This window comes from Fistularia commersonii, chromosome 3 (genome assembly GCF_037954325.1).
Source record: "Fistularia commersonii isolate RoL2024-O1a breed Wild chromosome 3, RoL_Fcom_v1.0, whole genome shotgun sequence".
Lineage (NCBI taxonomy): Eukaryota > Metazoa > Chordata > Actinopteri > Syngnathiformes > Fistulariidae > Fistularia > Fistularia commersonii.
In genome coordinates, this window is record NC_141286.1 from 21,564,692 (window position 1) to 21,586,737 (window position 22,046).

General features: G+C 46.0%; 2 protein-coding genes across 6 annotated transcripts in view; both read right to left on the reverse strand.

Annotated features, from left to right (window-relative positions):
- gramd2aa (GRAM domain containing 2Aa) overlaps positions 1–1,871 on the reverse strand; it is a 29,592-nt gene extending 27,721 nt beyond the window's left edge. Inside the window, exon 1 of one of the 3 annotated variants that reach the window (XM_086144135.1) lies at positions 1,581–1,871. In XM_086144135.1, coding sequence (XP_086000261.1) covers positions 1,581–1,711 — 131 coding nt within the window. In that variant the 5' untranslated portion in view covers positions 1,712–1,871. The remainder of the gene's footprint in view (positions 1–1,580) is intronic. The other 2 variants (XM_086144142.1, XM_086144140.1) reach the window with 2 other exon arrangements.
- Positions 1,872–3,077: 1,206 nt separating this feature from the next.
- The window catches only part of znf609b (zinc finger protein 609b), an 84,782-nt gene continuing 65,813 nt past the window's right edge, over positions 3,078–22,046 (reverse strand). The window contains exons 4-8 of one of the 3 annotated variants that reach the window (XM_086144144.1): positions 15,234–15,321; positions 9,455–11,849; positions 8,973–9,339; positions 7,686–8,060; positions 3,078–6,354 (exon numbers count right to left, since the gene is read on the reverse strand). In XM_086144144.1, coding sequence (XP_086000270.1) covers positions 6,311–6,354; positions 7,686–8,060; positions 8,973–9,339; positions 9,455–11,849; positions 15,234–15,321 — 3,269 coding nt within the window. In that variant the 3' untranslated portion in view covers positions 3,078–6,310. Of the gene's footprint in view, positions 6,355–7,685; positions 8,061–8,972; positions 9,343–9,454; positions 11,850–15,233; positions 15,322–22,046 lie in introns of all 3 variants that reach the window. The other 2 variants (XM_086144143.1, XM_086144145.1) reach the window with 2 other exon arrangements.

Below are 22,046 nucleotides of genomic sequence, written 5' to 3' on the forward strand. Positions count from 1 at the left end.
AATAATAATAATAAAATTAATAATGATGATTGATAATACTAATGATAAATTATGATTGTTGTTGTCTTGTTATCCATTTTTATCATTATTATTATTATTTCATTTTGGTTTGTTTGTTTTTCCATTTGTACTTTCGGGTGATTTTTTATATTTGCACCCATTGGGAAGAAACCCCGGGTCGCCAAGGTTCAATTATTCTTTACATAACAAAAGACTGTGGCAAAGTTGCCGGAGGACACTAATGACTGATTTTTAAAAATACAATCGGAAGCAATAAATCATTCAATACTATCTGACATTTTTGTGTAAATAAAGCAAGCGAGAAAAAAAACAAAAAGCACAAAATTGATTTGAACGTGGGTGGTAAAATGAAAATAAACTTGGGATTTTTCTTTTCTTTTTCTATTACATTACCTCAATCCATTTTTTTTTTAGAAAAAGCCTTAATTGACTGAAAGTATAAAACGAACAAAAAAAAAAAAACAGTAAAAAATCAAGGCAGAGGAAACGAGGCAGAATTAAAGGAAATTCAGGACAGCAAGGAACAATAATTCGGTACTTCATGATCCATCCCACAGATATGTTGCCAATTATCTCTCAGAAAGAAACGTTCAAAAAGGAAGAGAATTAATTTGCATATTTGTTCACTGCAGAGTGAGCCGTAAGGCTTTTAAATTATATGAGACCGTTTTGCCCAAACAATGGAAAATAACTCCCGGTGAAATATTCAAGAGTGAAGTGACATCAGAGGAATAATGAAGACGGACTCTTAATGATCCTCCGTGTGTCAGGAATAGTTTCGGTTTGTGCAAATTAATGACTTAAACTCTTAAGAGCCTTAATCCCGGTTGTAAACATGAAAACTGAGGTGAGCCATGTGAGGGTCTCCGCCAATTAGCGGCATTTGTCCGTTATGAATCGCTAAGCTCCTTCTCAAGGCGGCGTGATGCAAACTAACATTAGTTAGAAGGTTGCAGGAGGCTCAACTCAGCCGCAGTATTGGGGCTGGAAATCGAAGGTTTCTGCACGACACTATGTTATATCACTTACCGAGGTCAAAGGTCAGCGGGTGTAACCAATGATACGACGTTTGGACCAACATCGGAGGGATAAATACGGGGTGCCGCTTTCATTTTTATCTTTATAAACTAACAAAAATACACCTAAAGACCGATTTGATGGATTAATAGGATGAATTCTTAAAATAGTCCGGATGCCCCGTTGGCTTACAAAGATTAGACAGGGATTTCAAAATAAAGCAACATCAGAGGAATATTGATCATGCAGTCAATAAACAAAGTAAAGTGGACTATCTCTCGCAAGTATAATAAAGTGCGGGATAACTTTATCAAGCAAAGCGATTCAGTCATAATGCATCACGGTCTGCATGCTTAGTTTGTATAACTAACACACACGCGCGCGCGAGGAAAAATAGATTTTGCTCGGATGGAAAGACTCCTGAACTTTTCTCCTCACTGTTCCTACGAGCCGCTCTGCGATTGGCTCGGGTGGAGCCGTCGCCGCAGGTAGTGACGTTCACCTGCGGCGCGCCACGTGACCGGCAGACGTTGTTGACTGACCTGGCCGCTATCCTCTGACTGCAGTTACCATGGGGGTGGCGGTAGTGGGGGAGCGGGTAGTATCTGTCCTGGCCGGGGGCCTCGTCAGCAGGCAGGGCCTTAGGGCTGGCTGCGTAGATAGTGCATCCCATGAACACCTCCTGGAAGTCACCCTCAAGTGTCCTACGGCGAGCGGCGTGCAGAGGAGCCGTCCTTGCCCGTCCCGTCCCGTCCGGTCCGGTCCCGATGGCAGGCAGCCGCTTTGTGGAAAAGCCATTGGCTCAGCACATAACTATCTTAACCCCTCCTTCCATCTCCGGCAGCCCTCCCTCTGCTGAGCCGAGAGCACAGAGGATAATCAGATTCCGCATTTACACTCAACAAAATCATCCCGGGCGTAATCACTCCCTGTCATTGATGTTGCATTATGCTAATGCACGCGGCGGACTTTTAGTCCAGCGGCATTAAGGACGGTTAAAAATATCCCTGTGGCTTGATGGACGTGAAAGCCGCGGCGGCAGCAGATTACAGAAGTGTCCCTTCGGCGTCCCGAGCGGAGGGAGCCATCGCCCGTCGCTCAAACGCTCTACAGATTGTCCGAAAACGGCGGGTTTCAAACCGATCGGACCGTGTTGCTTTTTGAAATCGAATCGGTACAAAAGAAAAGGGACGGTGTCCTGAAGAGAGCGTTTTTGGTATCACCGTCAAACGGTGAACTGTCCCATCGACTTCCGGTCAATCAACTGGTCTGAGCTTGTTGTCCTGAAGGTGGAGTTGCGTTTTTCGCTGAGCAACAGCACCGCCTGCTGATGCACATGGAACATTATAAAAACACCGGCGCATTCTAGAGTGTGTGTGTCCTCGGCAAGTACAACTTAAAAAAAAAACGAACTTTAGTGTTTCGCGTTTCACTCTCTTCTCCTCCAAGGCCGCTCGACCAGATTTAAACCCTCCCGCCTTTTGTTTGAGCAAGAGTACCGAATAAGTATCCCCATTTGTAACGCTGAAACTTCAAGTTTCCCTGACAGTTAGAATCCCTCACCGTGTCTGGCCTTGAGGAATTTGCAATGTCATCATCACGCTCTCCTGCTCTTCCTTTAAAAATGAAAGATCGAAAAAGCTCAGGGAACATTTGCTGTTAGGTCGCCGGACGTCAAAACTAGGCGCTTTTCGCCCCAAAACACCGCGAGTTTGGACTGAAGGGAGGCTTCAATATTGGGTCGGTGCCTGACAAAAGCCTTGGAGGTGCGGCGAAACTAAGAACTTTAAGCCTCTATTACAGAGACGACACATCAGGGCTGCAAATGTATGCACGGTAACTGATCTCCAGGAAGGAGTTTCACACATCTAGAACGGGCGACATAGGATCGACTCTGGGAGCATCGGTAAGGGTTAAATAAAAAAAAGACAAAAAAACAATAAAAATAAGACATTCATCTTATTTGTAGAATTTAGCTACGAGTGATCTTTTGTATTTTCTCCACAACTACAAAACCACGGAGCATTAACCAAGAGAGATTGTCTCATAAAAAGATTTATTTTTTTTTTCCAGCCCAAATTTACAAAGGCAAGTTACAGAGTATTGTATAAAAAAGAACCATGGTAATGTACACTTTACACAAACTCTTGAGGGGGGGGGAGGGGAAAAAAGGAGGAGAGGAGGGGGTGAGAAAGAAGAAAGAAAAAAAAAAAAGTTCTGAATTTCTCACGTAGAAAGAAAATGAAGATATTGTAAACATCCTTGCAAGCACCGGCGCAGGTACTTTGGGGGGTCTTTGTGTGACGGTGGGCGGGTCGGGAAAGGAAAAGAACGAGCGAGTGTCTCTGTTTTCACAGAAGAATTTTTCAACTAGGCACCAACCGAGACGACTGCTGGCCAATAAATATACTTCACCATGAAACAAATACAGTCCTGCAAAATACAAGAGCCAAGCACTTTCCAATATGTTGATAGCAAACATTACTTTTTCTGGCTTTTTCATACACTTTAGAATATATGATTTTTCACTGGGCTTTGCTTTACTACTGAGATAACATTACTACTCTCCGAGAGAACAAATGCACTTGTCACAACCATTGTTTGATAAAACTATATGAATGCAGCCTGTTGGTACTAAACCCCACGGACTTTAAATGACAACATCACAGCTGCCTAGATTACCCTTACAGATTAATTACAAATCAAACACCACCACATTCAGCTTATTCATGTTAGCCATTCTTATTAAAAAAAAAAAAAAAAAAAAAAAGTGCGAAAAAGTCAAAAGACATACCGTCTTGCAAAAAAAAATTGGGGGGAGGTGAGAAACTTGCAATTTTTTTTTTTTTTTAAATGGAATGTCCCAAAAAAATCCAGAAAAATTGGAGGGCTGCGCAGTCAAATCAGATGTGGGGTGTCCTGGGTGTTTTGGGGTGCAAAGATTATTACATAAAGGAGGGGAAGTGACAACAATGGGGACAAGTGACTGCTAAAAAAAAAAAAAAAAAAATAATAATAATTGTGATTTAATGACTATTCTGTCTATAAATATGTCCCTGTACTTTTAATGCTTTAGGAGATTGTGGATACCCATGCGCTAAAAAAACAAAAATATATCTATTTGAGTAGATTACGGTGGGCGATTGTTCACCCCGAAACAAGCAGTAAATAAAACGTGATTTCTAACCTCTGAGATCTAGGAGAGCTGAATAATTTAAAGTAAAGTGTGACCTCTGTTGGAACACTCCACCTTTTACAATTTTTGGAACAAGGTTGGCGCACCGGGTTGAATTTACCTCGCGGCACACGGGTGATAAAAAAATCCGATTTATAAAAAAAAAAAAAAAACAACAACAAATTGTTCAGCTTCCTTGCACTTGAGCGGTGTTTGTAATGACGGTCCCCCTTTTCCCCGCTGTTTAAAACGTTTAGCTTCTGCTTCAGGCTTTTCAGCGGCTCAACCCGCTCCCCGCGGTGAGTTCATTCCGAGTGGTTCATGTTTGCGCTGTGTGAGAAAGAACTCTTCTCATCTTTTTTTTTTTTTTTTGGTTTCCCCTCCTTTTTTTTTTTTTGCTGAATTTTCTAATATACCAGGGCGGCGATTTTGTGATTTGATGGCACAGGCAGCGATCGAACAATAGAAAGATGTCTGCGGTTTCCTAGACTTGGTAGCTCTGTTCTGGACCGATCCAAAACAAAAACCAAAAAAAAATAAAAATAAAAATACAGATCAAGGGAAAACAACCGTGAGAATCGAACGGGCGTCACGGTGAAGCCGCATCAGCAAGCGAGGGGTCGAGCGACAACGTTAAAGCGCAGCCTGACGGACAAAATCGACTACAAACGAACGGCTGGGAGACTTGTTGACGGTGCTTCAGGGGTCTGCAGTCTGCATGTGTGTGTGTGTGTGTGTGTGTGTGGCTGAGCGGAGACCATTGCGACGTGTTGAAAAAGTTCCAGTTCCAGTGAATTTGACAAAGAAAACAGAAAAAAAAGAAGTAGAAGCTGGGGAGGAAGGGGTGGTGATGGTGGTGGTGGGGCTTGATGAACTGCAAAACTACTTTACAGAGACATTTTTCGACAGTCGGTTGCCGGGATGAATATAAACATTTAAGCACGTGAATGTAGGATAAACGTCTATATTACAGCAGATAAACACAGATCATTTTCACATTGTGTACAGAAAACAAACCTGATGGGTCGGACAGAGCGGAATCTTAACGGTTTTCGCGCCGACAAAGTCGAAGAAGCGCGGCTGGGACGGAAGGCCCTGCCGATTCGTCGCTTGCTGACGCGGCTTCACGGACGAACGCGAGCGAAGAAGAAGAAGAAGAAGAAGAAGAAGAAGACGATCGCGGGGGCGAAGCGGAAAAAACCGAGACCGGCGCCGGACGCCGAAGGGAGGAGAGTTCTGGACTAAAAAGTGATATTGACAAAAGCGAAAAGGTGATCAATGTTTATTTTTCCATTGAGGTGTATGCGGTTCCTTCGCAAAACATGGTGACATCATCCCCGGGAACAACAAACCCGGCGGGGTTCAAAGATGACGGGAAGTAACGACGACGAGGGAAAATGAAAAAAAAAACAAAAAACTTCAGTCTCAGGCTCTCGAGTCTGTGAAGAAAGCAGCTGCAGCCATATCCCCTCTCCCCCAAGAAAATATAGCCAAACATTTGTCAAGTTAAGGATATATTGTTGCTTCATGGCATACAATAAGCCAAAGACATACAGATGAAATCATCTCAACATCATTTACTTTTTGTCAGTCTTTAATTTAGTTCGACTCCCCTTTTCCCCGTCCGCAACCCGACTCCCACGAACCCCCCCCCTGCCAATTTCTTTCTGTTTGCGACAAAAAACAATGCAGTCGAAGAAAGAAAAAAAAAAAAAAGACGACAAAAAAAAAAAAAAAAAAAAACCTTCTCAGGCAGTCCAATAGTCTCTTTTTGCATTGTGTTTGTTGACAGTGCAAAGACTAGATAATCAGCGGGTTGTTGTTTTCCCCCTGCGCGTCGGGGCAGAGCGATGGCTTTGAACCTGGGTTTTTAAATCGGTCCTGTTACAGTCCAAGGTTTGAGATCTTTAAGGGTCACCTACGAGGGAAGGGAGGGAAAGAAACAAAAAAAAAAAAAAAAAAAAAGAAGAAGAAAAAAAAAAAAAGAAGACATTCTGCCGTGCCTCGGGGCAGAGGAACTAAAAAGATAGATAGAAACACCATTCAACTGATGTCTAAAAGGTAACACCTGGGAGATCCTTTTCTCATGTGAGCCAGTCACATGAATCTTTGCAGGGTTGAGGTGTGACGGTCAGGTTTCCCTGTGGGAGACAGAAGAGAAACACCTCTTTATTATCCTTCCGTCGCCGAGCTACGAGAAAGCGGGCGTTTTCGGGCCGCGTCCACCAGATGTCAGTGCAGGCCGCGGCGGCTTTGCGTGTCAGACGCCCGCTTCCGTGTTTCTATTATCCACACTGTGATCCTCTTGTCCTCAGAGGACCTACTTAGAATGGATGAGCTGAGGGGCTAAATGCTGCACTGCATATTGTACTCGACTGCAGCGCAGAAGCGGGGGGCTTTGTTTGGACAGGGATTTTTTTTTTTTTTTTTTTTTTTTTTTAATACAGGTTGCTGCCTCTTGAGTCTGAAATATAAATGTTTTAAAGGAAAGAGTGGAGCGGTGTGTTCTTTTCACTTTGAATCAAATACGAGGCGCGGATGAAGGAGCGATGCTATATTTTACACGGCGCTGTACATCTGTGTCACGACTCGGCGCTAATCTGCCTTGATATTTTTGGCTGGGGGTTCGCGGCGCGCCGTTCGTGTACAAGCGGCGCGTTCACAACCTGCGTTTGTCTGGTTAGAAAAACCCAGCTGTCAGTTTCACCTATTTGTCTCACACACACACATATATATATATATATATATATATATATATATACACTGCTCAAAAAAAATAAAGGGAACACTTCCTAGATCTAAATGAATGAAATATTCTTATGAAATACTTTGCTCTTTACACAGTTGAATGTGCTGACAACAAAATCACACAAAAATGATCAATGGAAATCAATTGTATCAACCCATGGAGGTCTGGGTTAGGAATCACACTCAAAATTAAAGTGTAAAAACAAACTCCGGGCTGATCCAACTTTGATGTAATGTCCTTAAAACAAGTCAAAATGAATGTGTGTTGCTTCCTGAGTGGACACTATGATTTCACAGAAGTGCGATTGACTTGGGGTTACATTGTGTTGTTCAAGAGTTCCCTTTATTTTTTTGAGCAGTATATATATATATATGCGCATGTTCACATAATTTTATAGATTGTTTTTCCAGGGGTGGGTTATTTTTCCCAGCTAATGGGTTCTTACCGTTCTCACCTCCGTGCCGGTGGGTAGAGGGAGTGGGTTGCTGCTTGTTGACCGGCAACAATAGCAGATGAGGAAAGACCTACGGCGGTTAAAAAATGTGCGGCTATCAGTGATATTTCCCGCCTGGGTTCTACATCTTAAGATACCTATTGGTTCGGATTACGGCAAAATTTGGGAGTTTTGCGCCCGTCGCCGAACGACGGCTGCTCTGCGCGCGCGGCGTCCCGGTCAAATACGTGCGGGCGGCTTTCGGTTGGTGCGGCGACTCCGGAACTGACCTGTGGCGTAGGACAGGTCATATTGGCCTGAGAGCAGGGGGTATCCCATGTGGTGGTGAGAGGGCATGATGCGTTGAGAGGGCGAGGAACGCGGCCGGTCCACGTCTCTTTCTCTTTCCCTTTCGCGCTCCCTTTCCCGGTCCCTGTCTCCGCCGGCGCCCCTGTCCTGCTCCCTCTCGTGGGGAGGCTTGTCGCCCACCGTGGGAGATTTGCTTTTGTATTGGCTGGCGTGCTGATGCAGGATATCCAGGGCTTTGGAGTCCGTTGCCATTTTGGTGACGGTGGGGCTGGCGCGAGATTTGTCGCTGCCCTCCTCACCTCCCGCCATTTTATTTCCGTACGTCGAAAAGGGATACGCTCCGGAAAGGTAAGAACCTGGGGTGACGAAGAACGTAAACGGTTTAAAAGCAGGTCGACACTGCGGCGAATGCGACGGCCGGTTGGAGGTCCGGCTGGCGGTCGGTCGGTTTAGTTTCCCCGGACGGAAAATAACATCTACGCCTTTTAATTGCGTCGAGATAAGCAACGCCAGAATATCGACACCTTTAAGAAGCGCTTTTGTCACTTGGGGGGGGGAAAAAAAAAAAAACCAAGAAAAGTGACGAGAAAAATGACTACATGCCCACCCCCTCTTCTATTAGCTAGATCGTAATCATTTGCTCCTGCTTTCAGTATCTCTGGGATGTATATGTAATTATCCACACTATTTTGGTCTAAAAAAAAAACAAACAAAACAAAACATCCCTAAGTGACTTCATCAGTGTAACTTCCTTTCAGATGTTAAAGCCTAAAAGGCCACTTCCCATCAAGACTTCTCCTGCAGAAATTACCCCGATTCCATGTCAAGCCCAGACAAGTGCCGCTAAGTGATTTGCAATTTTAATCATTACTGCTATTTCCTACAAAACAACCACAAAATTGCTACAAATTGCATCGAACCCACTGGGAGTTGAAGACACTCCAGACAGACAGGACATTAACTTGTTTGCTCTGGCCCGACGGTCGCCTCTCTGTCAAATTTCACGCGCGGCATCTTAAAAACGTAAACTCCGGTCGCCGGCGGAGTGACTGTTCTCATTAAGTTGTCACGGGAGCGTCGACGGCGCAGTGCTTCGGAACAACGCTTGAGCTGACGTCACCGGCCGAACGGGTTCGGGGAACGGAGGGCTGTTAAGAGTTAGCTACCGCTTGAAACTGTTGCGAGTCGAGTTTCCGAATAAAAAACAGGGAGGGCCATTCGTCTGATCGTATTCTAATTCCTCAGAGATCTATATCGCAAAGACATACCTGGGTAGTTCTGCATCATAACTGAAGGAATACCCCTGTATCCTGGATGGTTGGGGTCATAGCCTTGTCCATAGGGGTAACTGTTCATGTAGGACATGTAGCCTTGGTGCTGCGGTAGTGGTGATGAAAACTGCAAGAGGGGATTGGAACGAGAGTCTTTGCTCATGGCCCGGTGGTCCTCAGAGTTTATTCTAGGATCAGTACTTTCTTTGCCGTCCTCTTTGGGCCCACTTTGACTGTCCTTGGGTCGGGGCCTGTCGTCCTTTAGCTTACGATCCCGCTCCCGCTCTCGGTCCCTTTCTTCTTTCCATCGCTGCTGCTGCTGCTGGTGTTCGTCTTCGACTTGGACCTTCTGGCCCTCTGGGTACTGCTGGTGGTGGGCGAAAAAGAACTCAGCACACACTCGAAATAATCCCCGTAATCTACGCGTTAAATCGTTCATTGAATCGCTGTCCGCGGTAGCGCTCCGGCGGCGAATTTACCTGTCGGTACCACATGGCCTGCTCCATGCCGGGCTGACCTCTTGGCTCGACCGCTTGCTTCGAGTCGTCCTTGCCGTGGTGGCTCCCCTCCGTCAGCTTGATCTTCAGCCCCTCGGCCTGGTGGGACTTGGGATCCTCCACCTTCATGCCTCCCATGGACTTGGAAGACAGCTCGGAGGGGGACTCTCTGGACTTGGTCGGGGGCTGCGGCGTCTTCCCGAGGTCAGACTGGCTCGGCGCTTTCGAGAGGCTCGGTGGCATCGGGCTCTTTTGTTTCCAGTCTTCCTTCATGGAGGCCTCTTTGATGGCGACATCAGACTTTTTCTCGGCGGCGCGATGCTGTTCCGCCATCTGCCGCTGTCGCTCCTCGTACTGCTGCCGGTAGGCCGGGTTAGTGTTCATTAAGTGGTTATGGTAGGCCTGATCGTGATGGTACGCGTACGGCGGGACGTACGCGTACTGGTTGTAGTAAAGAGGCTGCATGTACATGTTGGATCGCTGTTGGATGACCGAGGGTTGCTGCTGCTGCTGCTGCTGCTGTTGTTGTTGCTGTTGTTGCTGCTGCTGCTGCTGCTGTTGCTGTTGCTGCTGCTGCTGCTGCTGCTGCTGCTGCTGCTGCTGCTGACCAGGAGTAACGCTATCCGGTTTTCGTTCCTCGTGAACTTCGACCTTGACTTTCTCTTCAACTTGGTCCGGGTCGTCATCCCTTTTGATCTTAGCCTGACCCTCGACCACCGGCGCGCCTGGATTGGGCCCACCGGGGCTGGGGTTGACATAATTGGGGGAGTAATAGGTCTCGTAGCCGGCGTAGTACGGGGAATCTTTGCTCGGGGTCTGGTTTGGAAAGAGCGCCTTTTTGACACTTTCTCTGGTGGTTTGGTCCTCTGTCCTGACTTTCACGCCCTCGACTTTCCCTTCGCCGTCCTCGCCGGCGTCGGAGATATCCGAATACGCCGGGCTGTGGGTTTTGACGGAGGAGTTGTCGGCACCGTTCTGGTTGACCATGTGCAGCGGCGTGAGAGGTTGCGGCATTCCGCTGCCGTCGAGCCTGCTGGCGACGCCGATGGACGGGCTGGGAGCGTTGTCCGAAAAACTGTAAATCTTGTCGGCCTCAGCCTTGATGCTGGCCAAGCGGCTCTGATGAGGGTCTGAAGAGCCGTTCAGAAGCCCTTCCCCCTTGTTCCCTTGCTCGGACGGTTCGGGGTAGGGTAGCTTTCCTTCCTCTAGTTTCCCTCCCTTTCCCGGAGGCTTGGGGCTGTCGGCCTCCTTCATGCCGTCTTTTTTCTTCTTGTCTTTCTTCTTCTTGTCCTTGGAGGTGCTCGAGGGCGGCTCCCCGATGGCCGGGGGTTTAGGCTGCGCGGCTTTCATTTGGGGACTTTTGGGGATTCCTTGCATCATCGGGGTCAGGCCCGGGGAAGAATTTGGGTTTCCCGGGGGAAAAGAATACATCTGCTGGGACGTTGTTGAGCCGGGGCCCACGGGCCGCGGCGACTTCATGTTTTTCTGCGCCATTTTATCGGCCTTCGTGCCGGCGCTAGCCTTTTTGGACTTATCCGAGCCTCTCTTTTCATCGACGCCGTCATTGCTGGCCTCGTCGGTGAGGCACGGCCCGTCTTCGCACCCGTCCATCGGCGCGCTTCCCGTTTCCGGATCCGTCTCCGCCATTTTCTTTTTGCCCTGCTTGCCGCCGAACTTGCCCGGTGACGGGGAAGGGCTCTGCGCGTCAAAATTCCTGCCTTTGGGCGTGACCGAGCGTGCGGGGGACAAGCATCCCTTCTGCGAGATCGACGCGCCGTTGCAATTCCCCGGATCCGGGTGAATGGTGGAGTCCTCGCCATACTCGCTGTCCACGTCTAACTCTAACTTGACGTCGTCGTCATTGTGGGCACGGGCTTGGTGATACTTGAGACCGTTGATGTGCTTGTACTTCTTGTTGCAGTTGGGATGCGGGCAGTCGATGAGGACGGGCGAGGGGCAGCTACGATCCAGGGGGGGCGGAAGCGGTTCGGTCTTGATGGAAGGAATAAGGAGGCCCGCCGGGCCGACTCCTCCGCTGTTGGAGTTCGTCCTCATGCGCTTGTTGCCTTTGGTGTCCTCAGAGCTGGAATTGGGCTCCATGTCCGAGGCCGGTTTGGTCTTTCGTTTGCCGGCCGAGGACGGGCTGGCCTTGATGTCCTCCGTGTTGCTGTTGGGCGGAGTGCGGCGCTCCGACGGCGTCTGGCTGCCCCTGCGGCCCTTGCTGTTGGAGGCGGCGCGCGTCTTGTTGTTGGTGGTGCCTTTGTTATCCGACGAGTTGCTGTTCTCGTTGATGGGAGTGTTGCTGTTCGGCCTCATTCGCTTCCCTCGACCGCGGCCGTTCCTCATCTCCAGATCGCTGGTGGGCGACTCGCAAAACCTGCGATTAAAAAGAAATATCGTCGTGTCAAAACGTGCTTATTAAACCCGATGAAATGCAATTTCGGCCGGCCCGATTTTTTTTTCGAAGGAACCGAAACACTCGGCATTCCAGGGAGAAACCGAACGCAATCCCGACAACATTAAGTAGCTACAAATAAGGGACGGGATTTCGTCTTTGTCGTGGAAGAGGGCAGGAACGCGACGATTAGACGGGAAATTGTATCCGGGACGGGCCAACGACCAAAACACCACATACGCATCCGTGGGGCCACAAAAATACTGGAGTAAAATGAACCATTGTTTCTCATCAATGCAGAAATAATCAGCGGAGCAGAAATATTGTTACATATTGCATCTGAACTGCCATGCGTTACTCTTCTACTTTTTAATTTTTTTTTTTTTTGGTAACCTCTTTTTAATTACTTCATGTGTTAAGCCGTAATTTTACAAAGTAACGACACCCACACTGATCATCCGAATCACAATCAAATCATCAGAGGCAATTAAATAGAAGAGGGTTAATACAGGGATCAAGAAGACTGATCAATCAATCACTAAGTATTCTGCCCTGTCACAATAACAATCTGTTACGATGGCGAAAAGACCGAATCGGGACTATGTCCATTAAAAGTCTACCCTTTGACTTTTGTTTTATTGGAAACCGTTAAATTACCCCTGGCGAGGTTATTTTCTCAAACAATACCAATCGGTCTTTTGTGTAACGATGAGATGAATTTGATCAGAGCGAGGAGACGTAAAAACATCTTTTTCAAACTTGTGCGTACAAGAGGTCTGTGTAAATTCCAATTTTATGGCTATGTGGAAACCGCAGCTCTGTTCCCGCCCCCGCAGAATGTACACATCGCATATTTTAAGTGCCGCTAACTACGCGTTTAAAATGGAACGACTTTCTGAGCGAACGGCGTGCGGGACATAATTTTTTAAAAGACACCGGTGAACATTCCATCTGCTACGTAATCAAAACAGAGAGCCGTTCAAATACTTAAAATACTGTTTGGTTTCATCTCTCTATATTAGTAATGTAATTATTCTGCTGCACAGCGGTGAAAGCAATCTGCGGAGAAGAGAAATACGGGGCTTGTATGGCTCACAGCTTCCTCCGCTAGTCTCTCCAAACATTTTCAGCCCCAGCAGGGGATGTTAATACATCCGTAGTTTGACAGCGGTTAGAATTTAGACTCATTACAAACCCAACTTTATATTCAGCCCTTTCACTGCCTTCTGAATTATTAATGGCTTGTACCTAATGTAGTTCTTCTACTTTGCTTTGTGCACACACTGCCTAACAACCCGCTCATTATGCGAGCCAAACCCAGTCTTATTGTGACATTGGTTGACATTGACACGACTGTACGCGCTGGCGTGGCGATATAAGCGCTTTATTACCACCGTACTTTGGAAACGCATTCCGAACGCAGAGCGGATTTATATTCCGATCGGGACTTTTGCGGCCGACGACCGCCCGCGGCAGCTATATCGGTCTATACGGATCACTGAGCCTAATGAAAGCGTTTCATTTAATGTTTGGCTATATTTTTTATCAAACCTTTTCTTAATGACTTAATATGTCACGGCGATGGATCGGCCGCGTAATCAAAACGTGCTGGTAAGTCGTAGCGATGGAACGGTTTGTTCACTGGCCCATAATGCGTCATGTCACATTTTGATTACATTGCCGATACACGGCGGGATGCTTAGCGGGATTGGAACCGCGGGGTTACATTTCAGCTGTAGCCCCCGACAGGCACGGGGGAACGCTTTAACTGCAGAAAATACATATCTTATTGTTTTTCGCCGTCGCTCGATCCCGTCAACATGGCACAGCGAACAGCAAATTTAATGAAAACCGAAGTATCACGAGTAGTGAAAGGTCCAAGACTTGTTCTGGCTGAGTGCGAGCAGCCTGCAAACAGCTGAAGTGTAAAGATAGATATCCCAGCTATCTGTTAAAAATAGCTAGCTGGCTTTACTTTCTTGATATTTATAGGAAGAGGGTATATGGCCAACGGATGCTGCTAATTTCATTTCTTTCTTTTTGTCGTGGACCTCCCATAAACCAAGAGCAGACGATCTTCCGTGTCCATGATGGACCTTAATGAACTGGATATAGTCCGGTGGCTTCTTCCTCTGCCGTTAATGCTCTTGAATATCGGGAGGAGGTCATTAAAATCGGTTCTGAATCTTACAAAAGGCGAGTAAAGAGCAGATAGAACCGAAGTAATGTTCTCTCTTCAAAGACGTTTGTTTTACTTAATCGCCGAACTAATAGAATTATATAAAATCGCAACACATGTGACACTGCGGCTTTGTGTCGGGGGGGGAAACAAACATTTGGCCGATAACTGTTCTTCGCAGACTGGCGTCTTGGTAAATCTTCCCATTTAGACCGCTGCCTCCAGGCAGACCAGCCTTTGGCCGATGAATCCTCTGTCCACAGGCTTGAGATAAAAGACCCTTTTGCTTGGATTCCCTTAAAATGTCGCTGAGAGGCTCGGCCACTTTGCAAGCTCTGTTTACACTAAACCAGACAAAGCTACTTGTGAGTAATTTTTCATGCCAGAATAATGCAATCAGAGGCATAATCTGCAAAGTATTGACATCTCTTGTGATGTTTTGCCAGCTCTCCCTTTTACACGGATGCTGATTTGGCTCCGTAACCACCGGCAACCCCCCCCCCGCCCACCCCCGCCCTCTTCTGTCTTTGTGCATTTGGCAAACAATGGGAGATAGAAAAAAAAAAAAAAAGTCACAAAATTCCAGAAAAAGGATAGGACAACAAAAAATGGATTAAAAAAAAAAAAAGAAAAAAAAAAAAGACCCAAAACAAAAACGAAACAAACAAAAAAGATTGGACGTTTGTATTTATTCGGCAAAATAAAAATTTGTCATCTCTAAATTGTTCAGTGTCTGAGCGTCTGAGTATCTCCTGTAACATACAAGGGACTTAACATCCTTATCAAGAAGCAAACTCATCATCCAGTGTCTGCTTCAAACAACCAAGATATCATGTTTTTTTCCCCTTCTTGGATAAATTCCTCCGGTGTGTGGAGTGTGTGAGGAGTTGTGAAATACACAATCTTCAGAAACAACAGGAACATGTATGAACCAATTTTATTTTATTTATCATCCAGCTGTTAAATGCCAGTCGTTCACCGAATTTTGTTTGCTTTTCTGTGACGTGATACGGCTTTTATTTCAACGCTGTATCTGGCCTTTGCTTTCTTACATGCCCGTCCTGTCACGAAGCGGAGCTTTATTGTACTACAGAAAGAAACATTCAAACAAGGCGGCCTCTTGTTGAACACGTGTCCGCTGATGTAACAAACGCCGAGAAATGGATCATAACAGGATAATAACTTACCGAGGTGGGGCCCAGTCGTGCCGCGTACAGTCCAAAAGGGTTCCCACGTATGTCTTGTTTCTCCACGTGACATTGACCACTAGCATACCTGTGAGAAAAGTTGAAAATGATTAGATTTGTGATTCCCTACCGACAAAAGCTAACAGCAAATGACCCATTTTTTGGTCACGCATTCTTTGATATTCTAAGCGATGTGAGTTGCTGGGTGCGGTGTTATAGATTTTCCAAACATATACGGATTCAAAAAACATAGGTTATACTGCGAAGGATGATCTAACTTTTAATAGTAATTCGTTGTTTTGTAGAAGCAGCTCCTTTACCGTGCAGCCCAGATATTGCCGACACAAAGGGGAGCATGCGCTCGACTATTTACTATTTATACCGCATTCTTAAAAAGTAAAGCGAGAAACGATTAACCAATTTATTTTTAGAGGTTAAGCTGACAAATGACAGCACAGGACCAGCTCCTGTTTTAATCTGCCTGACTAAGACACATCTGAGTTGGCGTGAATTCAGCAGCGCTCTGTCTGCGCTGCACAATCTGGCCTATTCCGAACGCGACACCTGACCTTGCATTTAAAATCTAAACATAGTCCCGGGTTCGGGCCCGCAACTTTCTCCTGTGTTTTCACTTGGAGTAACTAAACACTGCTCGTCTGGCAACAATGTCGCAGCGAGTCATGGAAATGTCACAGTCCAGTATAGGGTTCTGTGCGCGCTGAACTGAACACCGAGGCGGATGCCACTTCGATAGCTTGAAGTAACAAAAAAAAAAAAGGCAGGAGGAAAGAAAAAAAAAAAAAATCCCATTGAAGGTCAGTTAAAATGAACAGCCTAGCAACAGTAGGATGTCAGGCTGCAGAATCATGTAAAAGTAAATCATGGGCCAAACAGCTTTGGAGGATTAGGAGCAACTACAGTCCAAAGGAATTTATCACCCCCTCCATCCCTCTTCACTGTGTGATGGTGACCTCAGCATGCCACTTCAGCACTGCAGAGAAACTGGACGCTGCGGTGAGCTAACTTATCTAATGGCACAGGAATGCTGGCTGGCAACTTCCATCCCTCCAAGCATTTTATTAGCTTAGGAAACCTCTCTTGCTCACCTCTTTTTCCCCTCTCTCCTTCACCCTCACCTTCATTTCCTTTTTTTTTTTTTCTATGGTACAACAATTCCTGGCTTACGATCTTTTTTTTTTTTTTTGGCCTCCCACACATTTCATAGTCACAGTGTGGACTTTATGTTTCTCTTCCTGCTGTGGGCAAAAAGAGACAAGTATGTTTACAGGAACCTGGTGACACTTGGCTGCAAGTCTCTTCCTTCACGCTATGACCTGAAAACGCCGGCGCCGGATCCAACTGCAAATGTCATTTGTGAGTGTGCAGGTTAGTGGAGAGCTCCTCAAGTTCAGACTTCTGTCACATTAAAAGAACCCAGACCTTTTTTTAAAACACCTTCAACAGCCCGCCACGTAGGCTCTCCAAACACTCCAGCATGTAATGGCTCTGGCAGCTGGTTGTGGCAGGATTTAAAACAAGAAAGGGCAAACTGACTGGCCTTTCATGACGGCTGGAATGTACTCACGACTTTCCCCTGGCTGAGGCGCTGGATGAGAAAGCGAGAGAGCATGAATTGGATTTTAGGGTTCCTACGCTAATTAAAAGGGCTTGAAAGGAATACTTCGAGATTTTTTTTTTTGGGGGGTGGGGTGGGGGGGGAGTATAGTCCTTGCTGAGAGTAAGACAGGGGGATTAATACTCTTTGACCCTCGCCAATAAGTTAATTCACGAAATGTCGCACCTGCTTGACCAAAAAGCAACAACTTCGGGAATCTCCGTGACCGGGTTCACAAGCACGTTGGCTCTCGTGAGTTTTACGGAGCGAAAACATCGTGCACTTTGCACTGGGTGTTCGAGAAGCCGGCCACCAAAAATAATGCGGCGGCCAAAAACAGCTGCGCCGACGACTGCATACCTCCGTCACTTAGATCGCGGACATCGACGAAAGAAAATAAACACAGCGGTGCGCTAAAACTTTGTGGAGCTTCATAAACGTGCCAGACACAGAGGCGTTGTAATTAACTGCGCATTAACTCGACGCTTTTTTTTTTTGTGTGTCCACACTGGCAGAAACTAATTAAAACCTTTGTAATCAATCAATCGATAAAGCTGTTACACATGGACTGGCCTATCACTGGGAATGCGTGTCGAAGCGCGAGCCGCCGATGACGTGCCATAAACACCGGCGCCAAAAATGCTACACAAACCCTTTTAACACTCAACATGACGGGTCACATAGCCTTCAACAAACACTTCGGCGCTTTTTTTTTTTTTTCCGCATCGTTCTTTAAATGCCTTTTGGTAGACTTTCTCTCCTGTAGCGCCACCTTTGGAGTTCCTTCCCTCCGGCCACCCGCTACCGCTGCGCCCGTGCAACTCCGTAATCCTGTCAGAGGGGTCCTTGGCTTCTGGGTCACCACAGAACCCTGCCATACTTTCTCCGAATACTAATAACACAGTTGCTGGGACATTAAGCGGGGCTTCCCAAGGACGCTGAAGAAAATTGGGCTACATGTTAGCTCAGATGGGAATGGTGCTAAAAATGATTACTGACTCAAAAATTGCAGGAAGTTTATTCAAGATGTTTAGAAAAGGCTGCAGTTTAGATAAGTATTTCACTGCTGGAAAGATGGGTCCTTCGATAAAACTCCACAGTCGGCGCAGCGCGGAAAAGTGGAATCGGTGCCACCCTCCCTGAGAAATATAAAAAAAAAAAAAAACAACATAACCCAAAGATCACACAGAACGCGCCGGGCTTATTGACTTGCACTTGGGACTGTAAAACTCAAGTGTCCGTTACTTAATATTGCTCTACAGTTCCACTTTTAATTTGTACTCAAATAAAAGACACAGGTGGCTATGGTCAGAGACTAAAGAGTTAATTTCCATAAACCACTCATACCTTGTAGTGCTACAAAGGACTATCAAAGTCTCCTTTAAATATTTCAGTGTTTTTAAGCAGGAAGTCTTGTTGGGGGGGGGAAAAAAAAGAAGAAAAAAAAAAAGAGCCGATGATCTAATTTAAGTCCTCGTCTGTGGATGGATGCCATCATTAGATCTAATAAAACTCACTCTTTCATAAGTGAAAGTGATTTTCATTAAAGGCACTTATCAAGTAGCATCATAATTGGGATATTCTATTCCATTTCTAGGCCACGGCGTTTGAAGTAAACACTGCCTGAATTATTCAAAGCTAGAATAAGAGGGACCATATTTGAAAATATTTTTACCTCCTGTTTGAAATGCGGTCTACTTCTTTTCACTAATTGTTTGCTCTGCTTAGAGGCAATTATCTCCCGAGAAGAAAAGAAAAAAGAAGCGCTGCGCGTCTGAATCCCCAGGAATGAAAATATAACATTTAAAGAGAAGTGACTCTTCCCAAAACAAGCATCATATTCCTGGCGCTTGAGGATCGAACGCTACATTTACAGACAGATCGCACACATACCTGGAAAGAAACTGACTTTTGGTGGATGACGCGGTGTTATTTTGAGAACGGAATCGTGAAAACCTTACAAGCCGTGCTTATAAGTGCAATGCCGATTAATGCGATTGCTAACGCGACCTACGGTTGGGAGCTAATGTACGATTGTAACGGGGGGGGGGGCTTCTTATATCTCACATACGGACGGATTACAGCGTGCAGTTGTTTGACTTTGACGCGCAGGGTTACGGCGGCCGCTCTGACATGATAGGAGCTCGTGACCGATGGGTAAAAAGCCCTGTTGTGATGTCTGTTTTTTTCTGCAACGTGTGTGAGAGAGCTCCTCTGTAAAAGCAAGACTGAGCCCCGCTCGCCCTCCCCACCGCCATCTTATGGTTGCTAATTTACTGTGTATCTGTCCTCGGGGTATAATGGTGTGTTATTTGTCACCAACCTTTCTGGTTCAATGCTCGCAGTCATACGGCGGGTGCACAGCCGTGCATGATGAAAGGAAACATTAACATTGCCACATGAGGACGACGGTTAACGGCGATCGGATGCAAGATCTTGTTTATCATTTACATTTTTCTCCTTTTTCATAGACGGCCAAGCGTCTCGCGGTGCCACACAATGGAATGAAGACATGGGGTCCGACAGATTTACTGGCATTACAATCTGTTCGAATGCAAACAAATCTAGCCTGATACGTTTGCTCGCTGCCTGTGCATTTTCACCCTTTTTACCGGACTCCCGTTTAAACTCGATTATCATTTCTATACACATGTATTTTCAATCTTGTAGCGTGGCTAATCAGCCAAAGAAACACCACAGGGTATTCACCGAAATAATGCTGAAACTCCCACTGTTGAAACTGGGAAGCAGCTGGTAGACTTCCAAATCCACTAACCACAGTTAACAAGAAAAGTAATTCCCATTTCAAAAATTTCACAAAGCTCTTATTACAGACATCAGATGTTGAATGAGGAGAGTATTCAGTCTGATCACAATGTACTCCTCAGTCGCAGGTACCGTGAGGTGAAATACGGTGACTGCTTGATGGAGTTTTGACAGCTTGGAGGTCAACAAATGATGTCATTCCAAGTATACGTCTGAGTGGGCGGAAATAGCAGAATATCCAGTGTTATTGCCGTATTTCTGTTACATTTTAGGAACGCTCCTGATCCCGTCGGGGCAAACGTGTGTGTCGAGTCTTTCTAAACACTGAAAATCCGTTGACGAATCACCCTAAACAAACGTCCCTGTGGCATAAAGAAACTGAAATGATATTCCGGGGCCAGATTCTTTGTTAATACACTCGCACAAATATGCACAGCACACACACACACACACACAACGCAACAGGGCCGGTTTGAGCCAGGTTCCCTCTTCACTCCCTCTGGAGTGGTTCCTCGAGACCAAACACACTGAAGTTCAAAGATCGGAAAATAAAAGTTGATCGCCGGAGCGGCGGCTCTTTTGGGATTTGCTCTCGAGGGGAAGGTTGCTATGGGTTGAAGGAAAGAGGCCTGAATGATGTGGGCCACCCCTCCCCCCCCCCCCGCGCCCGCCTTTGTGACAGGCTTATTAGGGTCACTCAGGACAGCTGAGTGAAGCCCACGTTAATGAGAGGAACTGGCCCGTAATTTCACCGCGCGTTGTCTTTCGGTGCCATCCAACGACAAATGTCAGGTCTCCTTAGGCACCAAACTGTACTTGTATTGGGTTACTTGAACAAAAGGGAGAAATTAAGTCTATAGCGCACGGTGCACAATGTATGGGTGACTGCTCACTCCCGTCCCCACCTCCCCTTCGCCCTCCTTAATGCATTTCATTGGGTTGCGTCGGGGCCAAATACCGGGTCCCCGCCGTCCTTCCCTCGGTAAAGTCTGCGTCGGCCGCAAGTTCGCCGGCTAACCTCGCCTTTGCTCCGACTCAACAGGAGCTCGGTGGGGTTAATGGCATTTTTACTGACTGACCTTGTCAAAAGGCCTTTGTTATCTCCGAGAATAGGAGATCACTTTTGCGTAATGATAGGGTTTGACATTATATGTCTGTTCTCGCAAATGTCAAAGCAAAGCCTCCCGCCTGCCCTGCAATGTGTGGTGAATATGAGCGACTCCCGAACAAAAAGGACTTCGGTTAACAAAACACTTCAAATGATTACATTAAGCAGACACGACTATAACAAATACCACAAAGATAATCATGTCAATATTGACGGTTTTGTATCCTGCTATAAACAGCTCTTAGCTTTCACAAACACACTCGCTGCAATAAGCACAACTAATGAAGGAGGCATGGAAAGGAGAGAGTGAGAACAATGTGAAGAAAAAAAAAAAAGAGAGAGTCTGCATTCATTATAAAGAAGATAAGAGATAACCGGGTGCTGCCATCAGCAATGACTGTTACACTGATAAATGAAGCATTTGAGCATTCAAGTGCCTGAGCCTGTTTCCGGCAGTCCATTTTAAGAGCGCTTCTATACTCATTGGACATAAAATGAAGCTGAGCGTGTCTTCTTACGTAAGTGTCGGAATACAGTTGAACGACAGAACAAATATAAAAAGCCGGGTGGATCAAAATGTGGGAAAAAATGGCATGAATCGCTTAACACAAAGGATAGCGGTAATACTGTGGAATGTGGCACTTTGACATGTAACTACTCATTGAAGATGCCCACAAGGGCTAAAGTGACGAGTTAGTTATTATAAGTCAATAGATTACATTTCAATATCCTTGAGCAAAGACGTTATATAAGGGTATTGCTTCCTGACGCATATTTAGAGTTAAATAAAATCTTGGTTGACAGAGGAGCGCTCTTAGTGCAACACAAACTGAAGAGCTGCGTGAAACGCCGTCCTTTTCTTCCTTCAAAGTGATTAAAACACGTGATTGTCACATTTCAAATTACATGCAAGTCGTGATGACGGGCAATATCTGGATTATATGGCTCAACGACATTATCGTAGGACTTGTGGATTTCTAAATATAAATGAGGCCTTAAATGGATTTGAGGGGATGCAATCCAATATTCTACCCTCTTGTTGACGCGGTGATACATTTGTGATCTGTGGCAAATGGGAGAAACAATTGAAACGGAGTCGTGTAAAATCGGACTCGCGGCTGCTGCAAATTTACGTCTCGTTTCGTTGACGGCAAAAAAAAAAAAAAAGCAATATGGATTGAGGAACAGATCCTAGGATTCAAAAATATGCAGGAAGGAGCAGTGCACGAACGGCGATACAGTGGATGTTATTTTGGATTTCACAGCGACGGACGGGACTCGCTTTGCCTTGTCGTTTTTCATGCCGCAATCTGGCTCATGAGAG